This window comes from Nicotiana attenuata, chromosome 3 (assembly GCF_001879085.1).
Source record: "Nicotiana attenuata strain UT chromosome 3, NIATTr2, whole genome shotgun sequence".
Lineage (NCBI taxonomy): Eukaryota > Viridiplantae > Streptophyta > Magnoliopsida > Solanales > Solanaceae > Nicotiana > Nicotiana attenuata.
The window spans coordinates 28895246-28912092 of NC_031991.1; the positions used below are offsets into that span (position 1 = coordinate 28895246).

At 36.4% G+C, this 16847-nt stretch overlaps 2 protein-coding genes across 4 annotated transcripts in view; both read right to left on the reverse strand.

Moving 5' to 3' along the window:
• LOC109223449 overlaps positions 1 to 7386 on the reverse strand; it is a 47725-nt gene extending 40339 nt beyond the window's left edge. For all 3 annotated transcript variants that reach the window (XM_019387761.1, XM_019387759.1, XM_019387760.1), the window contains exons 1-7: positions 7028 to 7386; positions 5780 to 5953; positions 5495 to 5590; positions 5026 to 5095; positions 3503 to 3633; positions 2383 to 2520; positions 2147 to 2304 (exon numbers count right to left, since the gene is read on the reverse strand). In XM_019387761.1, the coding sequence (XP_019243306.1) occupies positions 2147 to 2304; positions 2383 to 2520; positions 3503 to 3633; positions 5026 to 5095; positions 5495 to 5590; positions 5780 to 5953; positions 7028 to 7153 (893 nt within the window). In that variant the 5' untranslated portion in view covers positions 7154 to 7386. The remainder of the gene's footprint in view (positions 1 to 2146; positions 2305 to 2382; positions 2521 to 3502; positions 3634 to 5025; positions 5096 to 5494; positions 5591 to 5779; positions 5954 to 7027) is intronic.
• On the reverse strand, positions 9077 to 13591 carry LOC109223450 (translocon-associated protein subunit alpha-like). The gene is made up of 8 exons (XM_019387762.1): positions 13314 to 13591; positions 12366 to 12530; positions 12212 to 12262; positions 11995 to 12083; positions 10456 to 10533; positions 10120 to 10323; positions 9498 to 9575; positions 9077 to 9373 (listed from the first exon to the last, which is right to left on the reverse strand). The coding sequence occupies exons 1-8, from the start codon at positions 13339 to 13341 to the stop codon at positions 9323 to 9325; spliced, it is 744 nt and encodes a 247-aa protein (XP_019243307.1). The 5' UTR covers positions 13342 to 13591; the 3' UTR covers positions 9077 to 9322.

Consider the following 16847-nt stretch of genomic DNA (forward strand, 5'->3'; position numbering starts at 1 on the left):
TAAGCATTTTTGGTTGGGCGGCCATGTAAAGAATAGCATACATCACGAGTGTGTCCAAGTTTATGACAATAGGAGCACTTGGGTCTAGATCTTCCAAAACGACCTCCTCCTCGTCTATTTTCCATAGTATGAGATGCCCGATTGTCCACTGATTGGGATACGAGGACAGATGAGTCAAGTGTCTGTGATGAGCTCACTGGGTGACTAGGTGCTGCAGCAAGGCGAAGTAATCGAGAGAATAATTCATCAACTGAGGGGACGGTTGGACTAGCCAAAATCTGGTCACGTACTGAATCAAGGTCATTAGGGAGTCCAGCGAGTGTAAGAACTAGAAACATCTTCTGTCGTTGCTCTTGTTGTTTTTCAATACTAGCAGAAACTGGCATCAACGTCTCAAATTCTTCCATGACTGCCTGAACTTGTCCCAAGTAAGTAGACATATCTAATTCCTGTTTCTTCAAGCTTGTCATTCGCGATATTACATCATAGAAACGAGATATGTCATTAGTGTATAGATTACGAGCCTTTTCCCAAACTAAATAACATGTCTGGAATGGACGGAACAAGGGCATCAACTTGGAATCAATAGATCGCCACAGGATACTACATAACTGAGCATCGACCTTCTCCCACTGTGTTTTGGCCTTTTCATCACCTTCGCTAGCCTTTTTTGTTAAATGATCTTGAACTCCTTGACCTTTATACCACAACTCGACAGATGAAGCCCAATCTAAGTAGTTTGAACCTCCCATTAAAGGTTCTGAGGTAATCATAACACCGGAACTGCCAGAACCCGGGTTTCTAGACCCGAAAGCATCGACTCCCAAAGACATGGTTGGATTATCACCAAATAACAAAAAGAATCAACTGAAAATTCTCTGAAACAGATGAAGAAAACACTGTGTTTGCCGGAAAAGTACTGTAGCTGCCGGAAAAATCAGTGTAGTCGTCGGAAAAACTCAAAGTGGTCGGAATTAAAAAATAAAAATATGGACAGGCTCGGAATTGCAGGGCGATCCAACTGTCCTGAAGGAGCGAAGCCGAAATCTGACAGGAAGGGGTCTCACGCGCCGGCGCGTGGGACAGACGCGCCGCCGGAAACAGTGCTCCGACAGGCGCGTGACGGCACGTGGGTGACTGTTTTCCGGTGATTTTTTCTGGGGTTTGGTCGGATCTCTCTTGGGAACCTTGTGGTGGTGTTGGACTTTGCACAACACTGTTAATTAGTGACTTTGACGCAATAAGTCACTTAGGTCACCGGAAAATTGCACGGTGACTGAGTTCTTTCTTCCCGGATATCGCTGGAATGACGCACAACGATAAATTTCTCACCGTAGCTCTGATACCATGTGAGAAAGCACGGGATAAAATATATTATTGATATATTGACATATGTTACAATGAGCCCTATATATACACACATAACATGTCCTACTCCTAATATATATTGGATTAGGGTTATTTATTTACTCCTATTTACATGATTATTCTAACAGAGATAAACTAGTCTTTCCACACTTTTCAGTGTGCATCCCACCCCTTTAGAGATAGGGAAAACATTTGCTTCAGGTTGCTAAACACCATTCGTGGCAAGGGCACCAAGAAAGATGTGCTTTCGTATGGCTGGCGGTTAAAGGAGTGATTCTGATAGCTCAAAACTTGAGGAAAAGGAGTAGACCACCTTTTACTGCATTGCCAGATAGCATCACGACAATGGCGGAAGATTCTGAGATGGTTTGAGTTAGTATTAACTGTGCCGGATACGATGAAGGACACTCTAGTCAACTGAGCATTCAAAAGGCAGAAGAGAAGCTGGAGAGTGCCGGATATGCTCGTTGGTTTTAATATGGATAGTATGTAGTGGGAGATAGGAGAGCTTTTGGAGTAAGTGAGTTTGACTTTGCACATTATTCTTCTATTTATTTATTTATTTATTTCTTTTTTTGTGGGAACCATGAAGTTCCTATTCGTATTCAAGGATGGGTGTCTTTCACAGAGAACCATTTATCTTTGTAAGTTCTCTAATTTTGGAGTCCTTCTTGAATATCGGAGCATTTCCCATTATTAATGTCTTTATCCCTTGCTTGATTAAAAAAAAGGTAAACCAACTAATAGTAAGCTCGGAAGATAAAGAACTGGTGATAACCTGAACGGAGTTTCATCATGAACCATCTGCAAAAGATTTTCCAAATCCAAAGTTTCTATGAGGATAAGCAGCAGCTGCACTTTGGCATGATAAATGGAGGAAACGGCTTCGGCTGATACGGCCAGCTTCCCGAAATTATAAGAATTTGAAATGAATCCCTGAAATAGATTGAGCAAGAATCAGTAATAATGCAAATCTAAGAGAAGATAACTGCAACTGAAGCATTAATGAAGTACCTCATAAAGTGAGCACAATTTTTTCCACAGCTCACCAGTGCAGGGGTTGAACTCATAAAAAATGAGGAAAAGAACATCCAATATCAGATTGTCTTCGGTTACTATTTCCTCAGCCCACAAAGTATAAAGGTCAACATCCTATTTTGCATGACAAGGAAGGTACTCAAATCTATGAAATGATCAAGAAGAACGGATTGCACTAAAGATGAAAAAGAAGAAGAAGAAAGTACAATTTAGAACACATATATTGCGTTTAGGCAATGATGGGGTCTATCTGAAATACTGCAAGCCTTGTTGCCAAGCAAATTCAGCCATTCATGTAGCAACGACTGGAAAAAACAAATTAATCTAGTGCAACCATTAAATTTCTTATTAAAGAAATGAGTAGTTTATGCAGAAGTCAAGGTATGGAAGTGTTTTGACATGGCTTCCAATTTGACTGGATACGCATGTTTCCCTTGATGTCCTGGGACCAACTAGTTCGTAGTCTCCAACTTTATTTTGTGTGAAAATATTAGAAAGTGATAGATGTCTAGATTCACATTTGCTTCCTTGTTTCTGCAATCCTCATCTTCTAATTGTTGCCCCAGAAGTCCTTTGTCTCCATGTTCATGCATCCTGATCCAAAAGTACACACCTGTCTATTTTTCTATTTCTCTTTGATATGTAAGAAATGTATTCCTTTCAAATACAGAGTCTTTAAATGATTATCTTATTAGAAGAAGAAAAATGATCATGAAAATTGGGTAATTGTGTAGAATAAGTCACCTTTGGAGGTGAAGTTTCACTCTCGTTTTTCTTCACGGATAAAGCACTCTTTTTTTCCTTTCTTTGTGAAAAGGCCAAGAAACCACTCTTAGTAGCTCATACATCAATACCTATCTATCGTTAAGTTCTTAATTAGCCAGTTCAGGCACGAATCAAATTATCAAATCATTAAAGTCCGCGCACGCACAATTCCCGGCACTTTGATCACCATGTCCTGATTGAGGTAAGACAACCTAAATTCTGAACACTGAATACACTACATAGTTTACCGTGTACTCAGAAAAGTATCATCATGCCCTGATTGAGGTCGGACAATCTAAATTCTGAACACTGAATACACAACATAGTTTACCATGTACTCAGAAAAGTTGGCCGCCAGATTCTCCTGCAGAACAGAAAGCAACTTCGTGTCTAGTCCCTCGGAAATCAATTTCTGTGCCTCATTCACAATAGAGACATCTTCAGATATTGTCGGAATATATACTGCATAAAGAGTCAAATAAGATAAGAACTACAAGCATTTATATAATGCATAAACAAGTATGGTGGAGACCAACTTATAGAAAAATGAAATAAAAGGAAATAGATGTAATTTTATCATAAATTCCTATATGTGCATCAGAAATTAAGAAAACATATAAAAGAATTACAAAAGACCAAGTCTTGAGAAATAATCAAACAGATCATTGATGAGGACTTTCAGCTCCATCTTGGTGTTAAAACTTGAAGATACCAAACTATGACAAGAATCTCAAATGAAAATTAATCTAAATGAGTTCAAAGAGAGATTTTTCAGTTCTTTTACACTCCAATTAAAAGAATGTAATTGCAAGAGATAGAAGCAACTATCAATTCTCAAACTTAATCTCGTAAAAAGCTGCTTTTTTGGATGATCTCTTGATAATTCCCCATATTTCATCCGTAAACAGCCTCTTGCATAAATGCAGGGTAAGGCTGCGTACAATAGACCCTTGTGGTCCGGCCCATACCCGGACCCTGCGCATAGCGGGAGCTTAGTGCACCGGGCTGCCCTTTTTTGCCATACAGTCATCAACATACAAATGTTATCTTAATTTAGTAACCTGACTTGAGTCTGAACCGTGTTCCGGCAAGGTCCTTTTCCGTTGACTCCTTTTATTTCGTTTAATCATGGAAGATAAAGTCTTCTTTATCTCTGGTGAAAAATCCATCGAGTTAGTTGATATTTATATATATTTCTTTGTCCATATATTACTGTTTGCAGTTATTTATTATTCTAATTTTGTTGCATTACATATATTTCCTTTTTATTTATTTATTTCCTTTGCACTTTTCTTCACTAACCCGCATTTTAATTGCACTTTCCTCTTTGACAACAAGAAAGGGACCATTGGAACAACAGTAAAGTTATTTCCATGTGACCTATATAAGTCATGGGATCGAGTCGTTGAAGCAGTAACTAATGCTTGCATTAGGATAGGCTGTCTACGTCACATCTCAAGGGTGCGGCTCTTCTCCAGACCCTGCGTGAATGCGGGATGCTTTGTACACGGGGCTGCTCCTTTGCTTTTTGACAACACTAGAACCAAGTTTAGAACGTCAACCTGCTTCTCAGCATTTCCACCACAATGTAGCAGCAAGATGAAGAAAAAATTTCACTAAAACTAGCACAAAATAACAGAGCCAGAAGTCGCATACGAAATTTGGAGCTCAAATTAAGAGCCCCTACTAACTATTTCAGGCCAAGAAAATCACTAATATTTAAGGTAAAATAAAATTTCTGAAAAACAGAACTCGTATGAAACTTTACAAGGACTGCACGACCTAGGCATTCCTATCAAAAATGTTCAAGAATAACATCGCGATAAGTAACAATAAAACAGGAGAAAGACTCACAAGCTTGCGTAATTATCAGCCGCGTGCACTTCAAGAGACATTGCCGTTCCATATAATATTGAAGCATAACCTGGATAATGACAGTAAGCAAAAGAAGAGAAAAACAAAAGACAAGCTGAACAAACAGTTTCGGCAACAAATAGTTCAACATACAATGAACGTGACGCTATTACACTTTCAAATTTAAATTGCAAGTAAACTACACTTTGCTGATTAGCATAGCTGGATTAACATGGACCAGCCTTGAAGTACCATGTGTCACGTAGTTTACCTGAAATCCTTAATACTGCAGGGGTTGGGTGGAGGCAGGACTAGGGGTAGGGTGGGGTGGGGGTGGATATCGACATGTTTCCAATTATACCTCCACGCACCAGAAGTTATTCGACACAATATTAATAAAAGTTGCTTTCTCCAAAATACTAATGAATAGCATTAGAGAATGAAAGAGCATGGAAACTCAGTAACTAACCAAATGAGAAAGCTCGCGAAACACACTATCAGCAACCATACTTTTTTGATTACTCGTTCTATGAACAAGAATAAATGACTGCACCTCATCTAAACACTGCAAAATATGAGAAGTTAACTTCGTTCCAACAATAAACTAAATAAGGCAAGAAATAGAAGAACTGTAATGGTCTTCCGTGTCAAACAGAAACCCATTTCTGCACTGCAAACCACTACAGGCCATCCATGGAACATTATGAGTTCAGTACCAAGATTTGCACATGATCCAGAAAAAGTAGATCTTTACCATAGCAGAACTAATTTTCAAGGCTGCTGCTTTTTTATCAGTTTCTACCGTAATCTGGTGTGGACCAATCTTTAGTCGTCCCGCATCTAAAGCGTCTCTTGATTTCTGATTTGGTGGCTTAAATAGTGAAGTTGTGTGCAAAAACCAAGCATGGTTGTCCTTTATCTTCTTCTCCTGGAAAATAAATTAATTTCTGCGTTTGAATGAGCAAATCATAAACATACTAGTATTTGTAAGAATAACCCAATCCTACAAACGCATAGGAACAATTATATACCAGATATTGCAGATTAACTCATAATTCAAGACTGAAAATTAGCTCCAACCCAGCATCACCTAGTTATAGCATTCCAATTACACCAACAGTCCTCCCTTTTTCTATCTTCTTTTTTCCTCTATTCATGGGCTCACACTCGCCCAAATAATACATCGAGAAAGAAAAAAAAAAAAGACAACAGTTGTATGACATATAGTGTATATCATAATTCCAGACCGAAATAGGCAGAAAAAACTAGGTGATTCCTTTTTCTTTTTTCCTTTTTTTTAATCAAGTAAAAAGCTAGGTGATTTCTTCCCATCAGTGTAACCGATCCACCAAAGGTTCCCCTTCTTTATATCTTCCTCTTTCCCAATAATCTAGCGCTCACCCTCACCCAAAAGAATTGAGAAAATTTCAACAACAACAACAACAACTAATCCTCAGTCCCAAACAAGTTGGGATCCGCTATGTAAATTCTCACTTACCACGGCACTGACTAGGTTACTCCATTTAAACTCATCTCATGCCAATATTATGTACATACAAATAAAAGGTATTAGGAGTTATGTATATGTTATAACGTAAAAAACCTCTGAAAGGCTGAACCGCTCCTAGCCAAATAGTGTATGTTAACTCATAATTCATGACCGAAAAGGGTCTCTTGTAGGACTGGAGACTGGAGTTGCAACCAAATACCCTCATCTTAACTATCTTCCTCTTCCTTCCTTATTATTCACGCACATACCCCCCCCCCCCACCCCCCACCCCACCCCCCCAAAAAGAACATTTCCCGGGAGAAATCCTGTTTCCAGCTAGAGAATTAAAGGGACCATCCCTCTACTCTTCTCCACTTAATAGCGTCAGTGACCCTACCACACATTCCGCATTGTACTGACCTTTCTACCGTTCTTTTCGTAGAGATTTCAATACCATAAAATAATCAAACAATACTCCTACTCCACTATTTGCAGTGCTAAGGTGGAAATTACCAGAAGAGGAGGGAGGTCGGAGGAGAGAGAAACGGATTCGAGCTCAGTAAGCAACTCAGTGAAGGGCTCCCACCAAAGCGAAGCATCAACAGTCACTTCATCATTAACTTTTGCAGGTGTCGCCATTGGAGTAAATCCGATTAGGGTAGAAACCCTAGCCGAGAGCAATTCTTCGAACCCGCGCTTTTCTTGGTTCGAATTTGAGAGCTGAAGAGTACAGTAGTCACTGAAGTATGGAATGTGGGAAGAGAGGGTTTATTAGCAACGGCCCCTATGCAAATGTTACATGCCGAGCCAGGAAGGTCAGGGTTTTACTTTCTATTAGAACCCACTAAAGCAAAAACTTAGGTAGTCGTTTAGGATAAATAGCTCAAACTACCACATTTTTACAAAACTTAAATGCTGAACTTCTGAAATTGCCATGATTTCTTGTTTAGATACCTTAATTAGGCTTTGTTTCGATAAAACAACTATAATAGGTACAAAGTATACCAATTAAATATATTTCGTGAAAAATTTCAAGCTCGTGTACAAGCTCTCACTATGTGTAATATTTAGTCAATCATTTGGCGTGAAAGATAAACCTAAGAAGAAATATGGAAAGTTGTCTGGAAAAAGTGTGAAATGACCTGTTTCCAGTGTAATTAATGTTTTAATTGGCTAATTATTTCATATAAGGATTCTTGCAAACACACGCTTGAGATATTTCTAAACCAATGCGAAATATGTCAATGGTACACTTTGGATCTATTATATGTGTTCAATCGGAATAAGACCTAGTTGATGTGTTCAAATGATAATTGTGGCAACTCTAGGTGCCTATGTATCTAGCCAAACTAAAAGGTTAGAGTTTGTAAACTTTAGTATTCCCCAAAAAAGAACTTAGTTTTTCAATTTCTAAAAACAAACACCCCATTTAGTTTGTACAATAGCATAGCATTTGTTTATTGCATCGATATTTTCATATAATTATATTCTAATTATATTTTAATATCGATATAATTATATTCTTTCATTAACATCTGATTAGAAATATATAATTTAATACTATTTTAGACTGTGACGGATTTATCTTTCGAACATTAAATAAATTTAGTTTGATGTAAACATTACACACATAAGCTTTTTATCATTTGTAAAATATCCAATTTTCTTTCAATTTCATTTAATGGTCATAACAAGAAGGACTATAACTTTGGATTTGGAAAAATTATTTTTTCAGGAGAATTGATGAGCCTTTTCCAGTAAAAGTTTGTATTACTTTGTACAATTATTTTATCTACGCTTTAAAAAGCAAATACCACGAAATAAGACAAAATTACATTCAATTACTTCATGTGAGACATAATTTGATCAATTTTGACTCGTCAAAGCTTTGTTTAAAGTTTAAACATTCTGTGGGAATATTAGTTGAACGTAACATAACTTCACTGGAAGCTTTAACGGTATTCTACATTGACCAAGTAGAGGATGAAATTTTATTAGACCGTGGTACATGGTTGTGGAGATAGCTGGAAGAATAGGCAGCATAGACTTGGTGATGGATTGTTGCGATTTTAAATCTCAACCCGTTATTAGAGTAAAACAACAAAACAGCAAGCTCTTCAAGTTTAATACTTGTTACCACAAGGTAAAAAATTCCTAGCTCAAATGAAATAATACCAACTGAAGTAAGTGAAAGAATCCAAAGAATCCAAGTTTGATATCAATGTAAAGAGTTAAAATCCTACTAGTAGCTATAGTGAAGTAAGCACTAACTTTCAACATCCAAAACCACAAAGGAAATATACAACGAGCCTAAACAACAAATAGAACCCCCATATTAATTCCCAGAATTCATCTCCTCGTTAAGTTTCTTTATACATAATTGATAGCCTAACAACTATTTCCAATCATTATGACTCAAATGGGATTTTCTATCATATCCTCGTGCTGTTCCCTCTAATTGGTTATAGAAACATGGATGGAGACTCCATTAAAGATCATCAAGGAATTTCCCAAGTCAATGTACCAGAAGAGAAGAACCTTCTACTGTCAACCAAGAAATGAAACAAATTTGCTAAAAGGGATACTTTAGAATCATATTTGACAAAATTGTTCTTTTGCTACCTCTATCCCCAGTCAGGGACTAAAACAATAACACTTACAAATTTTCCTCGTGCTACAACAGCGAAACAATCTACCAATTCTAATGTTTAAAACCTATTTCATGTTTAGAACTGTTGATATATCCAGTCTAAATCCTGAATCTGCCTCATTATACAGCTTGATACAGCTAAAAAAAATTTAAATCATTCATTTCTTCTTCTTTGACTTGTTGGAGAGCGACTGAGTATATCCAGTGCCCTGTATAAAAAGATAAAAGGAAGTTACAAATTCTTCAATACCAACTCCAGGCATAGAGATAATATTCCATGATTTGAAACACAAAACCTTTCCAGAAAAAAGCTCCTAACGATAAAAGACTAACCTGCAGCCATTCGTCCATGGATGCATCAGTTGTAGCAGTTCCAACTTCAACCTTTGCCTTTGGTACTCTCTTAGTTTTCTGTACATATGAAAAACAGGAGGAGAAAATTTGAGGAAAACAGAGCAAGTATAGGGCACTTTACCTCACCAAATAGGTGGGAATGCATCACATATATCCTCATTATACCGTCGCACGTTTAACCTCGCTAACGACCTATTTAGAGACTTAAGGTAGACAAAAAAATCCTTTGACTGTCTTGACTCCACATAATAAACACCCTCATGTATCAGAATACAAATAATTTTATTACCTCCAGCTGCTCGATTGATCACTTTGTGCTTACTGTCATTTCTTTGTATACCTAAATATCTCACTAGCACAACCACATCAAGTTTCAGTTACTTAGAGGAGCAGATTTAAAGATTGTAGAAACCAAAATATGTACTAGCTCGGAAGAGTATGGTTGTGTAAGAGCTAAAAATGTAAACCAATAAATACGAACACACTGTAGCCCTACAACCGGTTCCCACTATAAGTATTTTATGGTCCAAACCACTATCTCTGATGCACTAGCAACATATTTCGGCCTTACAAGGACCATATGATGAGTATGCGCAATCACCTTTGAGAGGTTTTGTATCTGACCACGTATCCAGAATACAGAAAGGCCAATGAGGGCAATTCCAAGGGAGACCAAGAAAACAGTCTCAACACTGAGAAGGCCACCAGGCTCACTAACTTCAATAGTGCCATTATGGAATGTACTTTGGTAAGGGTTCTGGTCTATCTCGTAAATAATTGTGCCAACAAGATCATAACTTCCTGGCTGCAACATAAAGAAAAAGTTTACTCAGCCCAGAAAAGATACAGTGGCACTCAAGTGTAAGCAAATTAACATGAAAATAAGCAGATAGTCGAAGAGAAAGAAAATTGCGGCAACGTTGAAAGAGAAACCTACCTGCAAGAATTTGCTGACTGCAAATATATACGGAAAAGTAGCCTGAGCTGAAGGATGAACTGTTGCATTGTTAAAAGCCTGGGAAATGAAAAAAATTACACAGATAGCAAACCGTCCAAATTAATATATAGAAAAGAAGCATGGTAACTAGAAGATTTATCCGATCAAAGAGATATAACACCAAAGTACAACAAATGTAATGCTTCTAGCTATCTTAGAAGCTCTCTACCTTTGAAATAAGCCTAAAAGTGAATTTAACAATGTTCCAGAGCAGCCATTATAAAGAGATAGGAGAAAACAGAGTGAAACAACTCCATCCAATCACATTTATCATTTCTCTAACAAAATCTCATTATCAAAGTCAAACAACTTCTACGACCACAACTTTCTTGAACATTAGCATTTTCTTAATCTATGAAATCTGTGGTTTATGGTATTATGAGAAAATGAATGGATCAGTGTCTGAGATCACCTCCAAACTTAGTAAGTATAACCAACGTAAACCGATCCCTGTCATCTCTTTTTGGACATCCGTTATAGTTCATATGCTATGGTAAGGTTTCTTATGCAATTACTACATGTGATTACCGAGTCTCAGAAATAATAACGTGCATATTTTGATAAATAAAGGAAATTCTACCTTGTAGAACAAGTGTACAACAGATTAATTATCCCAAACACATTCCTGCAATCGCATCTGTAGTGCATCAAGTAGAACTGGTGGTCCAAGCCGAAAACATGAGCGTATTTGGTATGATCAAAAATGCTTTCCACTTGATGAAATCATTTTCGGTGTTAGGTTATCCTTTATAGTGGAAGAGAAAATTTACCACTTAAAGGGGGAAAATGATTTACGTCACCTGTAGGTGAAAGTCATTTTCCTTGACAAATATCTCAACTCGTACTCCATATAAGTTGTTTCTATCAACACTTAAGTATTGCTATCAACCTTTAATACTCAAATGTCACCATGGTACTATCCTTGTACCCTATCATACGCCTTGCACAATACCAAATATCACATACTTTCACCAGGAAAAGACCTGGTGATTTTTTCATATCACCCATTTTTTAAGCCTAACCAAAAATTTAAAAAATGGTCGCAAAGTAAAACATTTTCCATGGAAACCTTTCCGATGAAAAACATTTTCCTCTAAAAAAAATGTCATCCAACATAAAGATGGAAGGTAGTCTAGTCCACTTCTACACTTTCTCAATGTTCAATTTTATCATCAAACTTAGCTTGTTGCGAGGAAGTGCAATGAAACCTATTTAACTGAACCGAAGAAGTTGTAACCATAAACACTAACATGGGAAACTTTCTGGTAATATTAAGATATTATACAGTAACAACAATTTAAATTTGGGTAACTACGAAAACATCTAAGCTCCATAATAAAGAAAGTAAAAACAACCGAACATATTTGATGGAGTAAAACCATTTTTTGTCGATTCAATCAAACATATGTTGTAACACAGCTTATGACACAAGTAGAGCATAGCTTGATTGCTAGAAACGGGAATAAGTCGAACAATTACCTGAGCAGAGAGATTTTGAACCAAATAGCGATGATCAACAGGAAGGTGAACGCTAGCCTGGATTGCAATGATATTCAGTCTTGATTCCCCTGTTTACCCGAAGTTGGGGAGTGAAGCGTTAGAACAGATGCAAGCAAACATGCAATCATGAAAATTTCATCAAAACCAAGCACTTGGTGGGGGTGGAGAAAACGACAGACAGAAGAACACAAATTACCATCATTTTTCATTCCTACTAACAGCTCGCTCTCTTCACCAGCTGTCACGGCTGAAATGATCGAGAAACTTGATTTCAGAGATGCAATCTTAAAATGGCAATCCAAAAGCAGAAAGGGAAACAAGGTGCCGAGTAGAACATTGGATTTACTTACACTTAAAAGAGTTTTTAGGGAATACACAAACTGTTTCAACCCCAGGTGCAGGATTAAAACTCTCACTGCCAAAATCTTGGACATCCTCACCAACAATTCCAATATCCCTTCCTTCCTCAATACCTTCCACCACTTCTGTATCAGGGTCGGATTGACATCTAGCAACTATCAAGAAATATAAACATCGTAAGAAACCAAAAATGAATTAGCAAACAATAGTCTCAAATCCAACAAGATCCCCTTCACAATCAACAGCCTAAAGGATCATTAAGGTATTGAAATGTGTCTGACTCAGACCAGAAATCAAGTGAACTAAAAATCTTTATGGGTGAAAAAGGAGCTATTAACGCACGCATCAATAGTTTTTTCCAGCACATTGCATCAGAGGAAAATTTCAACTAATAGACAGTTTGAGTAACCAGAGACAGAAAAAAAATTCCATTTTTGCCATGAAAAATGGATATAATGCTAATACATCCAATGGATATTTCCAAAGATTAAATGTGAACTGACTTCCAGCTTCAGTTGGGTAAAACCATCAAAGAGTTCAATTGTACGGTTACTATTTAACATCACAGGAACAAAATACCTTATAAAGAGACATAACAGATTTACTTAAAAGGCCAAATCAAATCCAACCAAACATCACCCGGACCATAACATAATAACAACTACTACTACGTCGTAATCCCAAACTAGCTGTGGTCAATGATGAATCAACTTCATCCATTCTGCCCTTTTTCATCCTATTTCATTCCAATACTCAATAATTTGTCTTTTAATGGAAACGAATACAAAGAAATTGCAAAAAGTAAACACAACTCTAGAAATATAAAATTAAGTGATCGAGACAAACATTCAAATAATTAAACCTTTATTTTGGCCGAATTGAATCTCACTACCCAAAATCATACAAAGGGAAGATAAGCTAAGATTAAAACAACATACAGTTCCTCACATTATCCTGCATGAGCATGCAGAAAATATATAATCACAGTGATTTTAAGTTAACAAGCACCCACTATTCCATTGTGATCACAATTGACTCGGAACTGGTATAAAAATTTTATATTTCAAAACAATGCATACAGTACATGCAAAAAATGATAATATATCTAAAGTTAGAGCAATTGGCCCAAGGGGAGAAATCTGAATCTGAGAAGAAGAACGTAGAGGAAATGGAGTGCGGGGGCAAAGAGATCTGGATGTGAGGACCTTCGTGCTTTTAATATAATATAGATATAGATATAAATATAAATAGATATGGATAAATCAAGTTGCATTTTTTTTACTATAGTTGGTGGGTATTGGGAATTTGCATCTAACACGTATTTATTAATACGTGCAATTACATTTTTGTACATAAACCTTTTATAAACACAAGAATACAGAAACATATTAAAAAAAATTATTATTGTTTAATGTTAATTTGCATGTCTATAGTCTTAATCCAGTGGGATGAGTAAATTATCATCCTATTGCAATCAAATCCTCCATTTGTCAAATAAATTTTCGAAATGACTAATTCTGTTATGTAAACTGAGCTCAATAAAAATAGAGTCTTCAATATGTTAACTTATTCTTGCCTTAGGAATATTATCAAGGTTTAAATAGTTGATAATATAATTTAAAATAACTTCTCAATCGAGCAATTTTTTTTTAGGACGTGGATGTTGGTTCTCACAGATTAAAAATTAGAAAACTAAAATTTGTACGCAAAATCAAGATTAAAGTAAAAAAAGAAACAATGAAATCTCGTGAATTTGTTTCTTTTAATAACTACACTTTTTCGGATAAAAAATAATAAATTTACTTTAAGATATACTAAAAATATTATATGTTGACTTGGACTCTATAATCAAATTTTCCATACGTGAAGATAATTTTTTTTTAAATAAATAAATGAGATACCTTCAAAGTCTTTAATTGAAGTCCTAAATATTAGGACTTTTTACATAGTTCAAAGAAGGAAAAATATAAAACTCGAAATTTTAATTGATTTTGAAGTACTAAATATTAGGAAAGTAATTTAATTACGATTTTCTCTAAAGTAAAATTTATTTTTAAAGGGTAAAAAATGTGAACGATATTTCGCTAAGGGCCTTCGTGCTTTTAATATAGTATAGATATAGATATAGATATAGATGAAAATAACATTTTTAGTTTCTGTAGTTGGCTTATCCCATTTTTCATTCTTTTTTTTTATCGAAAATTTTCATCTATCAATTCATTAAGGACGAGAAATGTCCATACCTTTTACAATTTAACTTGGGAATATACTTTCCCCAAAAAAACCATGTACTAAAGAAACGGATTACTATGTTAAGTTATAAGCAACAGAATTAAACATTCTAGGAATATACACAAAAGAAACATGCTCAAGGATTGAAGACATGTTCCAAACATCGTCACAAGCCACTCCAATATCCCAAGAAGCCTTCATATTTTTCTTCAACATATCTACTATCCCTTTCGCATTCCTTGAAGATGTTGCATTTGAATTCCATGAAAATATAATACTGATGGTATAGGTACCAGAAAAACCATAATAGTTCTTGTGGAAAATCCTTGGCTTGAGCTATGAATATATGGCAGAACGGATATTCTGGATTGACCCCATATGGCTTGAGAATGGATCCTCCATGTTGTCGGAAAACTTGGAGCTCGTAATGAGTTCTTCTTTCCATAATAATTGACGGATCAAAGGGATCCATGAGGTTGAACAATTCCGGTGGATGATCTGTTGGCTTTGATGAACTTGTTCTTGGTAAACTTGAAAACATGAAGATGTGACTGATTAGCTTTTGCTTTGACTTCAGTTTTGCTGGGGAAAATCTCTTCGAGAATTCTTCCGGTCGAGATAGAAAATCTGCGAGAATATTATCCTTTCCTTTCAGGTGCCTGACTTCAAACTTGTATGGAGAGAACCATTGAGCCCACCTGAGAATCTGAGGATTGGGAATAATTTTGGCATTTAGCTGAATCATCTTTGGGAAGGCCTTCATATCCATTTCTATCAGAAATTCGGTATGAATAAGGAAGAAATTAAATTTCTTGATTCCATTCTGTACTGCAAGAACTTCCTTGAAAGTGGAGTGATAATGTTGCTCGGCATCTTTGAACTTTCCACTGGCGTATCCGCATATTTTCTTCTGGCCAACTTTTTCTTCAAATAGAACAGCACTCCAATATTCATTGCTAGCATCAGTTTGCAATATCTTCTTACCGTCCGAAGGGATATAGAGGGACTTGACATTTTTAGAAATCTCCTTTATTTCCTTGACTGCTTCATCTTGTTTCTTTCCCCATGGTGGAGCATTTTTCTTGAGCATCTCTGTAAGTGGAGAAATGTATGTAGAGATATTTGGGATGAAATCTCTCACATAATTTATTATGCCCAAAAATTGTTGGATTTGCTTTGTTGTGAAGTTGGTATCCGGAAATTTGAGTAATTCTTGAAATATATGTGGTCCTGGACTGTATTCACCTTGGACAAAATGCATTCCAAGAAAATCAATCTCCTTTTGAGCAAGAACCATCTTTTTTGCTAAGAGCATGATTCCGTACTGTGTTACAATGCCTCAAATTGACAAAGCAAGTTGATATGTTCCTCCAATGTATAACTAAATAACAGGATGTCATCAATGTAAACTAAAGAGGTATGGGGGATGGGTTGAAATATTTTTATCATGGCTTTTTGGAACAAAGAAGGTGCAGTTTTTAACCCGAAGGGCATGACTTTCCATTGGAAGTGATGATCGGGGATGCAAACCCGTTTTGGGTCTTTCTTCAGGGTGTATTCCTAATTGCCAAAATCCCGACTTTAAATCAAACTTGGAAAAATATTTGGCCTTGGCTAAGTGTGAGAAAAGGGTGAGTTTATTTGGGATAGGGAACTTATCATCTTGGAGGAAATGGTTAAGTGGCTGGTAGTTGATGACTAACCTGAGTTTTCCTCTTGTTTGCTCAGCTCTTTTGTTGATATAAAATGCTTCGCATGCCCATTGTGAATCTGATGGCTCTATTAGATCAAATTCCAAAAGTTCTTCACATTCTTTCTTTGCAAGCTGGAGATGATCTTGATTCATCCCTGAATGACTGGCTTTTGTCGGATTGATATTTTCATTTTTCTTGAGAGGGAGCTTGATAAAAAACTCTTCGTTTTTCCATAACGGGCATTTCCCTTTCTTCATGAAATCCTTGTGGGATTCGGCACAAGATTGTTCAATGAGATGTTGCTCAATCTCTTTGATTTGTTCGTCATTGGTGATTTGGAATAGCCTTGGAATCTCAGAATAAGGTCTAAACTGCTTTTTAAAAGCTATCCCGTTGGCCCTGATCTGGAGTTGATCTCTAAGTTGTCTGTAAATGTCGAATCCAATAATAAGATCCTTTCCTGGTACATCAGATCCTAGAAGTTTGGTTCTGTACTTCAATCCTGGAAAGAACTCAATTGTGATCGGGTGCTTTGTAATGACAGTT